Below are 12377 nucleotides of genomic sequence, written 5' to 3' on the forward strand. Positions count from 1 at the left end.
CTGAATCTTTTGAAGAATACACTTGTGTTGGCTGGGGGATGACAAAAAGAAGGATAAAAGTCATTTATCAAAGGCTTACTTACTTATCAAAGGCTTTGTACACCCACCTACCTGCACTAATTCCAAATTCCCAAGTTTCTTTCAAGTTTCAGTTCAGTGTAACTTCTCTGTGATGACTCTCCCTATTCACAGAATATTCTCTGCAAAAGTATGGCATTCTTCCCCCTGCTATGGCCCTGGCTAATCAGGTTGAACTTCATCTGCCTGCATACATCTCCTATGTCTCTCACAGTCCTCAAAGTAAGAACTGTACCTTAATTTCCAATGTCTACCGTATCTAGACATGTTACCAGTGTCTACCATGGTATCTGCCTAGCAAGTGCTCTAGAAACAATCTGAGTGGATGTTGTTTAAATGACACACGTGTGTTTATGTTTTGTTTCTCAATAGGCTGCAGGCTATCTAAGGCGATGGCTCACACCTCTCTGAAAGCCCCTAGTAATCCCTCCCTGTGTTCACACACTGAGAGGTCATCTATAAATCTGCTGACATATAAAATGACCCTAATTAATGATTGTATTTTTTTTAATCATAGATACGATTTTTTCCTTGAAAAAACTTAAACTCAAGACTCAGATTCATCTTTTTTTCACCAGATCCATATTTGGAGTTATAACTTTATATTCTTTAGTTAGCAGTGGCAAAGCAAACAGCCCAACAGAAATGGGAGAATGAGTGTAGACCATTTCTCTTCATCACACTCATGCTCTTTGTGATCTTCCTACTCCATTGGCTTGAATCAGCTTAATTCCAAGTAGGGACTGATCTACATTCAGATTTATTTGTACAAGGAGGGAAAGGTCTAATGATTGGTAGAATCCTTTCTTCTATTACCACCTATTTCTATCATTTATAGTGTATATTATATATTCGCAGCTCTAGCTTCCAAAGAAACCCAACTCTCGAATCAAGCTTCAGGTCTGACCTCACAGTTTAATACCACTGTCTTCTGCCACAATAGAATAAAAGGTACTGAAAGCTGCTAAAGAAAACCTCACTGAGGATGGATGATTTCCAAACAGATTTTACTAAGTGTGATACATGAAACAAAGAGAACGCTATTTGTAATTTAGGATAAGAAGCAAAATTAAATTAGGAAGTGACTGTGCAGATATATGGAAGTGGATTTCATGATACAAAACCAAAAGAATTCATGTTGTTCTTGCCTTTACCTTAAACAGACCACTGAACGTTTTCTCAGCAAAGAGAATGAGTGTGTATGGACAGCCCATATAGAAGAATACTAGAACTTGAGTAAAGAACTTTTGGTGCTAGTTCCTTCTGGCTACCTGTTTCATCTAGATGGCCCTGACATCAAAAAGACAGTACCTTTAGCAGGAGCTCTATAACTTCTGTGTGGACAAGTCCATGCACTGGTTCTCCATTGATGTGCGTGATCAGATCCCCAGCCTTCAGTCCTGCCTGGCAAGCCGGACTTCCTTCTTCTACATTCTAAAATTCAAGAGGAGAAGATATATTAGTGAGCAAACAAGTGACAATCCTGACACCTACTGTTCTTTTGCAGCGCAATATTCTGAGTTCATCAACAAATGATCCTGTGATTCTAAGAGGAAACCAGTAAAATATGGTTCACTATTTTTGTTCTGCCATCCTCCTAAAATAGGGTAATTCCTATGGTTCCTTAAGCAATATTTCAGGTGACCTGAGAAAGTATTTTAGAAAAGAAGAAGGCCAGGTGGAAAAAACTAAGAAAAGAAGGATAAAAATAGGATTATTTTGTACTATTTCTACAAGCTTGGTATAAAGAGTGGATAATCAGATTTGAAGACTAACAAAATTATTAAAAAGAATTAACTTTTGCTAAATTCAGTCCTACCACACAGATAAAGGGCAAGAGTATGAAGCAGGCCCCAAATGCCAGCTTAACAGGAAACTCATTTGCTGTTAACTATGCCTCAGCTGATGTATTCATTCTCTAGTTTGCTGGGAATGAAAACTGGCCAGAAAGAGAGTCTCACCCAAACGATGTGATGCACTGTGTAAATGTCGCTGTCTCCCACGTACACCCGGATGGCTCGGATGGTGAAACCATAGTTCTTCCCCAAACTGTGGATCACAATGGGCTGGTGTGGACTGGCAGAAGCTCCTGAAGAATCTCGGCTGGGAGAGGAGTCCCTTGAGGAAGAAGGGTCCGAGGACAGGGAATGGGGAGACATTGGACTTCCCAGTGGAGAAACAGCAAACATATCTGCAACAAAGAAGCCAGTCATCAAAGCTTTACCAGCTGAGCCACCAGGGAAGCCTCATTATTGAAGGAGTACTGGCTGAATAATCTGAATCAGGAAAACACTGTCATGTTAACTTTCCGATAAAAGGATCATTCCTTATTACTGTGATTAGAACTGACTCTCTTCAGGTATTACCTGCGGTTCTAGCAAGGTTTCTCAGAGGATAATGCAGGTGGATAGAGAAATTTTAAGAAAAACTCACTTCATATTCTTCACCACCATTTCTATCTTGTTTTCCTTGTTTTATGAACAAACACACTTTTTATTTATAGTTCTTATCACTGTTTCATCTATGTGAATCTAAACAAATCCTAACTGGTCATATGAAATTGTGCACGCACACCTATCTGTGCGCTGTCCATGAAAAAGAATCATCTGCAAAACGATGCTGTGGTTTAAATGTGAGCTCAGCAAGGGCCAGGCTACAAAAGGCCAGTGCTGTTGAAGACTCCCGGGGTGCAGTGAGTAACACTGTGGCCACAGCAAGCTGAAAGTATCCAGACTATCTTCTGTCGTAATTCTTGGGATGTGTGTGTGCTCAGTCGTGTCCGACTGGTTCCGACCCCATGAACTGCAGTCTGCCAGGCTCCTCTGTCCATGGGATTATCCAGGCAAGAATCTTACATCTGTCCAAAGGAGAACAATTAGCTAAATGTATCACTGTCCAGGCTCCTTCACTGACTTCATGTGGCATCCTGACACTTTTGTCCTGGCTACCCTCTGTCTCATCCAAAAGCCAGGTGAACACTGATGGGCAGGGAACTTCAAAACATGCAAAGGTAGAAAGAAGACAGAGTGGACACACAGATCCAAACTGCTAAGAAAGCCATGCCCCTGACTCTTCTCCTCAATACAGCTTTCCTTATCTCCCCAGACAATAACTGACCTATGTTCACCACGATGTGGGCTTTCTCACCAGCTCTCAAAGTGGACTGGACCACATTCCACTTACCGACCACACTGGAACCACTGCCTTCTGGTTGTGAATAGTCATTCAGACTAGGGTGCTTGTTTTAAGGTGCTATAAGGATATCTCCCAGAAAACAGAACATGCTACAGTGAGCACTACCCCCTCAATGAACATTTCTTTCTGCACAAATTTGAAATTTCAAAAATGTAAACAATCCCTTTTATACATGGTCTGTATTCTTCCAACTGCAAGCCATCTGCAATATAATTTGACTGCCACTTCCATTCTTTTACTGTCAGCTGAGTGATAAGTCACAACCACCAGGGTGTGTATTTTCATCTCAGCCAGTGAAATTACACCAGATTTTGTGATTAGTAGAGGCAAAACTAGGTTGTGGAAAAAGGCTGCAATTCAACAAAATCATAATTAAGCCCAGTTTTTTAAATATAGGGAAGAAAATGACTGGGCTACCAGTAGGAGGAAGCATAACCCAACAGACAAGGCTGGTAAAACCTGCAATTTCAGTGCTGTCTGTGATACTCTCTGCATCCCCAGAAATGAAAAACGTATGTTCTCTGTATTGATTTCCTCATTAATTAGATGAGAAAAACTATACTTAGCTTTCTGACACAGATGCTGTAAACAGCTCTGTAAAGGATATAAATGATGCACGGTCTAGGGAAGAAAAATTATTCAGAAGAGGGAAATTTATCACTTAACTTGGGGAGGGGAGAAAGGAAAAAGAAAGAAAACAAAAGAAATAAGCCTTTGTGGGAAGGGATCCTGCCTCATCTCCTGCTGCCGAAAGAAGTGTGAAGGAATAGGTCACGTTTGTCTTCTGGGAGCCCTGGAGGCCCTCCAGGGGGTCGCTCAGGAGGGCTGTGCCCGGGCACCACCCATTACTGGGTCAAGCAGCCTTGCATCTCAGCCAGCATGCCACAATGGGGGAAGGGGGGGCACATGCACAAGTCACACAATTTCATGCGAGTCGATGTCTCTCTACCTCCTGGGATCATGAGGGACAGAGCACTGGCAGAAAGGGACTTTGTGACTTTCCCCGAGATTTTCTTTTTCTCTGTGCTTTCTAATCGCTGCCGAGCCATGTGAGAAGCGGGTTCACTGGAGGGCTTTGAGGCATTATCTGTACTGTCCACACACTCGCTTCGTCCATTTATCTGATCCAAGTGCTCTGAAAAACTGCCAACTGTACAAAGAAGAAAGGATAAACATTTCAGGAGAATTTGGGATAGGAGAGCTGGGGAGGAGGGAGGAGGGAGGAGAGAGAGGGAAGGATGAACACTGGGAAACAGAGGCCCACGTGGTGCATGAGTCCATGTGGTGTCAGGCAAACATAGGAATCACGCGACTGGTTCGAGAAAGGTGAGTTGGAGGAGGGAGAATGAAAGAGCTGTCCATCCAGATTTCATTCTCCTTGTACACAGGTCCACTAATTCTTAGTCGACTCCATTTAACTAGAAGAACAATTGCGCTTTAGAATCATTTACAACTCTCATAGAGACAATTCTTCCTCCTGACCCCACTGTGAAAGGCCATGAACCAAACATCACCTTACGAGCCCCATGACCACCCACAGCATACTACAATCAGCCTATGATACCAGTGATCAGTATTAGCAAGGCAGTTAATACTGGTTTTTGCTAAGTGGACATTATTTAGTCACTTCACAGAGACTTATGCCCCTGTCATCTCCTACCATCTTTCCAAGACATACCTCACACTAGGCTCAGGATGTAACTTCCATAAAAGTGTCTAAAGTGTCACCTTTGACCTCCCACACCTCCTTTCACTCTAGGCTCCTCGTAAATTTCACAAGCCAAGACAGAGTTTCTTTCACTACATGCTGCATTGCCCAACGGCTTGCTACGTCTTCTTGGCTTTAGTCTTGACACAGCCATATGCTGACCTGTCCTGAAATTCCTGGACCAGTGAGAAGATCTGTCCCCCTCTAAGCCAGCCAAATCTTCTTTATATTTAATTTATTACCTTGAATATAAACCGGAAGGGTTTTTTTTAAGTTAAAAAATTAGAACTTCCCTCAGCACAGTAATGTAAGAGAATATGTCACCATACAGAACAATGCAGAAATGGAATATCACTGATACCAGTCCGGTAAGTGCACACGCCCAGAGTAAAGACAGTTCTCTCTGTCAGAAGTGACATATTGAAAAAAAAGTCACATGACCATCTCTTTCCGTTTCTCCTATTCTTTCTTTCATGGTCTATCAGTTTTTTGGTATTTTTTCCTTTCTTTTTTCTTATCAATGATACTACATATTTGTCTGTCCAGAAAAAGACAATGCTTATCTCCCTCGTCTTTCTACATGCTATATTAGAAACCCCCTGTGCTTTAAAAATCATCAGCGCTATCATCACATGAAGATATGCAATCCACAGAGAGAATTTAATACCATTATAAATGATCCTTTGGAAGACCAGCCAGCACATTTTAAAGTGCTGACCATGACATTCTTTGCCTAGAAAAGAGGCTTAATTGGATTTAACTAACATTTCTGTTGCAGTGCTAGACTCACAACGGTACAGCTGAAGTTTGGTCCTGGTTCACAGAGGTGGCGCGACCCCATAGGCGTGGTCCACACTAAGGAAAGCCTAGGACCCGGGACAGTGGGGCTTGCAAACAGCACAGTTCATGGCCAGCCAGGCGCTGCAGGCACAGGAGAAGATTCGCAGTCCTGTGTGACCCCCATCTGACCTACCAAAGAAGATAATCTCAAGGCAAATAACAACCCTCTTTCCACTTGCATATGCTAAACTCAACCCCATTTAACAGTGTATCTATCCTATTCACTCTAAATATAAAGACATCAACTGCTGAGGGACTAGGCAAAAATTGCTTCACAAATCAAATCTCACCTCAAAAACCTTCAGCTTGCTCTGGGATAAGTTACACGCTCACTTCTTTCTCATTTGGTTTGTATGGGATCACTGACAAGTGTAAACTGGAAAGCTGAATCTCTTCACGATGAATAATTTGTTGGATGCGTTTGAGCACTACACCGAAGTTTTCAGGACTTTTGCTTCTCACTGATTCAAATACATTGTAGTAGAGAAAAGGAAACATACAAAGCTGGACTTCCCTAAACGCTGGAGTGTGAATATACACCGTTCTCTTTTATCATCCCCCCTGCTTGCCTCTGCCATCTCGTTTCATAGCACTGTATATAAACGTGTGAGTCTTTCCTGCCAAGGGTGGATGTCACTTTAATGTTCTGTAAATGTCAAGGGTTCTTTCTTTTTGATGGTGGAGCAATATAAAAATCAACAAATTTAATTTTACTACAGTCACGGTTTTCAGATTTCCTAATTACCCTTGGCTATGAGCAAATCAGCTCATCTCTCTATTCTGTACGGCCCCCAAGGTCTTTGATTATTTTTAGTGTGTGTCTGAGGGAGACAGGGAGAAAGGTGGTTTGAATCTATTAATCAAAATGCACGGCAGGACAGAGACAGATTTTTTTTTAATTATGAAAGTAATCAATCAAATGCTTAGACACCATTTCCTTCCCTCTACCTCGTAACTTTCTGATAGTCAGTAGGCAGAAGAGTCCAAGAGATCATAAACAATTCATCATATTAAGAATAACTGAAATAGAGGCAACTCTATTCAGAGTAAATAATAAACTAAGAAACACATGAGAACTTAGTAACCAGAAATATAAAGCACTTGACATATCCAAATTTGATTCAACACCAAGATGAAAAGGAATCTTAGGCTACTAGCTTGTTTTTACACACTTCTTCATTGCTATTATCTTGGCTCTACCAAGTTAGGACATGTGGAATTATCCCACATGGAAATAGAACTGAGAGGAAAAGAGAGAAGGGAAAAACCCAACATTATTTTTCCCCATGATCAACTATCAGCTCACATGAAGCTCCACAGAACCAGACTTTTTAATGAGGCGGAAATAAACCCTGTTTGTAAAATTTATTATTTTGAAATGATTCAAAACAAAACAAAATTATACACTGAATATTCAGTTAGTTAAAAAAAATGTTCATGATAATCATTCATGGTTATCAATATAGCATACTGGATATGGCTTAATGAAACCATTTATTATTGCAACCTTAAGCCATACCAATATTTTTATTTTTTGAAAGCATAAATGCACATTGCTCTGTGGAAGGATGTGCTATGCATAACATTTCTATAAACCAAATAATATCTGAAATGCGCCTCAAGGGCTTGCTCTGAGGGAAGCGCGAGTCCAATCATTTAATGAGGACACCTCTGTGATTAAGGCCCCAAGTATACACGATACACACTGCTGCTGCTGCTAAGGCGTTTCAGTCGTGTCCAACTCTGTGCAACCCCATAGACGGCAGCCCACCAGGCTCCCCTGTCCCTGGGATTCTCCAGGCAAGAACACTGGGGTGGGTTGCCATTTCCTTCTCCATTGCATGAAAGGGAAAAGTGAATGTGAAGTCGCTTAGTCGTGTCCGACTCTTAGCGACCCCATGGACTGCAGCCTCCCAGGCTCCTCCATCCATGGGATTTTCCAGGCAAGAGTACTGGAGAGGGGTGCCATTGCCTTCTCCGCCACGACACATTAGGCATTCTAAAAACCTGTGGAGACACTGCTCCTCTGGTCAGGAAGGTTTACTTCACACAAAAGTAACATTATGAAGAATTCTCCCAGGAAAGGCCTATGCCCCTGGACTGCTTCGCACACACCAGACTATGTCTCAGAAGTGTCTTTACCAGTTACCTAGAAGCTGGAAACCTGTGTGCAGTGGAGTGGTTTCATAGGCACACAAGGTATCAGTTTGAACTGTGTTTCTGACTCCCCTCTCCCCTCTCGGCATGAGAATTTTGCTGCATTGATGGAGGGTTTAGAGTGGAGACTATATGGTGACTGGGTATAATGTGGCCCCACAACAAAAACCAGCTCCTTCAAGGAAACAACCACCCATTTGAACACCAGAGGGAAAACTGGCTTACACTATACAGATGGTGATATAAGACGCTATTGAGGGTCCTGTTGACCATTTGACAGGGTTGCTTACTCATCACTGTGAGTGAGATGCAACTCCACAAGACTTTTGCTGTGCCTTTGCCTCCACAATGAAGAACAAGCTCCCCTACTGCGTTCTGATGACCATCCAAGGGCGCCACTGAAACCCATCAGAGGACGTGAAGGCTTCAGGTGAAGCAAGAAAGACTGGCTGTACAGCCCTGCGCTAAGGAGAGAGCTGAGATGTCTGATCTCAGCTCTGAGGAGTCCATCGCCTAAGGAGTGGGGCTGTAAGAGAGTCTAGCAACACAAAACGCCCGTCATCACTGCCTGGTCCGAAGCCAGGCCTGGGACTCCGCACGCCGCAGTCAACCTGGCGGGCGATGCTGGGATGGCAGGGGCCAGCCCACGGCCTCACCTGATAGAGTGGAGCTGCTGATGGTGCTGGCCGGGGTGGTGACCTCTGGCTCCTCCTGAGCACTCTCTGCAGCGGGGAGGGTTGGCTTTTCCGGCTCCTCGTGCAGCTCTCTGGGGTGGGGAGCAGCCCCATCATGTTCTGCCTCTGCTGAAACAGCCAGCTTGGGAAGCAGCCCAGAACCGAGTCTATGTCTGTTGCTTTCGGTATCCGAAGAGTTGGATGTGGATAACTGTTGCCTTAATTAAACACAAAAACAAAGTCATATATCTACAGACACTAGGAAATTGTGTGCAAGGTGAATTTTAGGGGGAAAAAAAAAGCAGGTAAAAATGGAACTGATGGCGCCTAACCGACACACTTTGAGGGCAGTGACTTCTAAACGGTGCCAGACCACAGGTATCCCCAGGAACTGGTCGGAAATGCATACTCTTGGGGCCTCCCTTGTGGTCCAGCAGTAAGAATCCACCTGCCAGTGCAGGGGAAACGGGTTTGATCCCTGGGAAGGTCCGATATGCTGTGGAGCAACCAAGCCCATGTGCCACGAGTACTGAGCCCATGAAGAGCCCGCGAGTTGCAACTAGTGAGCCCCCGCACGGCGACCGGAGAGCAGCCGCCTCTCATGGCAACTGGGGAAAGCCGTGCAGCAGCGAAGACCGGCTCAGTTAAAAACAAGTAAATGAGAAAAATGCAAGAGGATATAAAACTGTATTTTTACAAAAAAGGAAAAGAGAAATATACATCCTCAGCCCCCATCTCAGACCTCCTGGGTCAGCACTTTGCTTCCACAGGCCCTCCAGGAGATTCGGATGCACGGTCGCGTTTAAGAACTACTGCCCTAGTAGCTGCTGTTTACAGTGCTTCTCAACAAGCATTTCACATACATTTCAGAATACTCTGAACTCCAGCTTAACGTTTCTGTGGATGGCAAAGTTGTGCATTTAGTTTTGTCCCCAGGGTCTTCCTTTTCTTCTCCCGAATTCTGAGTACCTCGATCCATACTGCTGAAAACCTGCAAGGCAAAGAATCAGTGCTTATTAATATCTTCTGGAAAGGGCTTGTCAGAAGAAAAAAAAAAAGTCCTGGGAGAACAACCTGAGAGTATGACTAAGGTTTGAATTGGGGCCATGTTATTCAGAAGGTACTTTCCAAAGCTATTTACTTGAGTCCTGAGGTGAGTGGCCAACTGTACAATTTTATTTCCTTTTGGAGTGGGGAACTATGAATTCATCACATTCTCACCATATCTCATTATGGACTTTGTATCTGCAAACAAAATCCATACATGCATTGGGGTTTCCAGGCCTGGGATCACTGCATGCATTAGATTACATTTAACCATGAAGTCAATCAGAAAAAGAAAATCACAGAGAAAAAGATTTAATGGCCCCCAGTCAGGGGCAGGAAGTAGAAAAATGAATTGGCATTGAGAGGGAAGAGAAGAATATATTACCTGTTTCAAGACCCATTGGGGGGAGATGCAGTGTGTACTTGGTGAGGAGTCAGAGGTATTTGTTTGGCTTATAAATCACATATACCAACAGGCAGCCTCCTATATTGATACTGGGATTTCTGAAGGGGATAATAGCTTAAGCAAACTGAGGTCTCTGCTGTACCATGGGCAAAATGGAAGCAAAAACAGAAAGCTGAGAGTCCAACCCAGGAAGCACTCACTACACCCAAGCCAGCCACCTGCTGCTCTCATGGGGATGGCCCTTATAGCTCTTATAATCTCCTGGGATTAGGAGGAAGGTAGCAACAGAACAGGGGACAGCAGAGAGGGAGCAGTGTAAGGGATGGCTTTGATGGGCCAGAGAACAGGTACTGGGGAAGCCTGAACTCTGTCATCAGCTTCTTTCCTGGCTCTGGCCTAGACCTGGGCCTCCCCTCCAGGGAAATCCCTACCTCTCCATGTCATTCCTATAATCGGGGAGGGCAGTGTCGGCCAATCTGCAGAGCAATCTGGGTAGTCACTTAGAACAAGCTACGGAACACTTTCAAATCACTCATTGCTATAGAAAAGCTACACAATAATGATGCAAAATGCCATGGCAACAGAAAATACATCTTGAGTGAAAACAGCAAAAGGAAGGTAGGGTGCCCTCTAGGTTCATTTCTATCTTCCCAGGGCCCTGCTCATCTCAGGACTATCAGGTGAGTCTTTGGTTTGTTTGTCTTTTAAATCTTCCCACTACCAGTCAAAAAGCACCTTTCTCCAACACTGATTTTATCTTCTACTATTTCCCAAATTCTAGCTTGTCTGGCCTGTTGCCCCTATAATATATCTTACACTTTCTATCACTGATCAAGAGAGTGTTTCATTTCACAATCAACTGTCTCCAAGTGTCTGGGCTTATATCAAGGACTAAGCCTTCTCCTTTGTGTTGTATCCGTGGGATACTAGGAGAGGGCTCTGCACACAATGAGCTCAAAATTCTTCTTATAAAAGCAATGGGAGGATGCCTCCATAGCCCAGCAAGAGCTAGACCAGGGTCAACATGGAGATCGTATCAGACACTCCCCAAAGAAAAACCGTGAGTGCAAGTCTCTGCCTCCAAGAAAAAGGATATTAATCTGTGAAGCTGGAAACAGAGAAATATACCACTGCATGGGGGCAGGAACGCTGGTTTATCAAAATGATGGGGTCACTCTTTCCTACCCCTAAAAGAGACTCCAAGCTCCGAAACACCACAGGTGGTTTCCACAATCTTGTAAAGGTATTTAAGGTAACAACTATCTGACCCATGGGCTTCCCTAGTGGCTCAATGGTAAAGAATCCCCCTGCCAGTGCAAGAGACGTGGGTTCGATCCCTGGGTCGGGAAGATCCCCTGGAGGAGGAAATAGCAACCCACTCCAGTATTCCTGTCTGGGAAATTCCATGGACAGAGGAGCCTGGTGGGCTACAGTTTACGAGGTCACAAAGAGTATGACACAATTTAGCAATTAAGCAACAACAACAAATCTGACCAGGAGGAAATTCTCTAAGAGAGACCCTCTATGTTTATGCTATATTTCACTTACCTTAGAAAACCTATGTGAACATGAGGAAAACTGCCTTATTTCCACATTAAAGTCTTCATCATTCGTGTCATCTTCTTCCTCAGTCTCCATATGATGGTACTTCTCTGACCGAGCTGCAGGGAAAGGTTTGGAAAGCAGTTTCAATTATTCAGAATTTCAGCTTTTAACTTAGCTATTTTAATTATGAGTTTCTCTATCAAGGCAGCATTATGTTTCAGAACTCATGGGTTTAGGACTGGAAGGTACCTATCAAAAACAGAGCTGATTTTCCACAAAGAAAAGGCCAAATAATGTTTTATGTCAGATATTGCACATACTATCAAAATAACTTGTGTCGTCTTCAGATTCCAGTTGGGGAATGAATTCTGCCTTCTGTCTCAGCAAACTGTTCCAGTCTAAGCAACGGAAGAATCGATGCTGTTTGACTTCGTAGGCACCACCTTAGGGTAGGGAGTGGAGGGAAAGAATAGACGAAAAGTGTTCAGTTATCCTCCCAACAAAGGTAAGAACCAGTTTTTAAGAACAACAGAAAAAAAAAAAAGTTCTATTAAGAGAGAATTAAAGAAATCAGGGAAATCTTTTTCATGCTACAACCCAAAGCTCCAAAAATTTTCCCATAATTTATCAGCAGGGGATTTGATTTTGCTAACAGCAGTTGCTATGGCACAGTTTTTCTTTGTTAATTTTTCCATGACTTCCTCCATTTTTCAAAGGTTAATGACAC

General features: G+C 43.3%; 1 protein-coding gene across 3 annotated transcripts in view; it reads right to left on the reverse strand.

Moving 5' to 3' along the window:
• Nucleotides 1-12377, reverse strand: part of LOC133046716 (microtubule-associated serine/threonine-protein kinase 4-like) — a 366008-nt gene that overhangs the window by 18230 nt on the left and 335401 nt on the right. For 2 of the 3 annotated variants that reach the window (XM_061129642.1, XM_061129643.1), the window contains 7 exons: nt 11971-12093; nt 11654-11766; nt 9516-9643; nt 8635-8870; nt 4223-4423; nt 2040-2269; nt 1390-1512 (listed from right to left, as the gene is read on the reverse strand). In XM_061129642.1, coding sequence (XP_060985625.1) covers nt 1390-1512; nt 2040-2269; nt 4223-4423; nt 8635-8870; nt 9516-9643; nt 11654-11766; nt 11971-12093 — 1154 coding nt within the window. The remainder of the gene's footprint in view (nt 1-1389; nt 1513-2039; nt 2270-4222; nt 4424-8634; nt 8871-9515; nt 9644-11653; nt 11767-11970; nt 12094-12377) is intronic. The other variant, XM_061129644.1, reaches the window with a different exon arrangement.

The sequence above is a fragment of the Dama dama genome, chromosome 25, assembly GCF_033118175.1.
Source record: "Dama dama isolate Ldn47 chromosome 25, ASM3311817v1, whole genome shotgun sequence".
In the NCBI taxonomy this organism is placed as follows: Eukaryota; Metazoa; Chordata; class Mammalia; order Artiodactyla; family Cervidae; genus Dama; species Dama dama.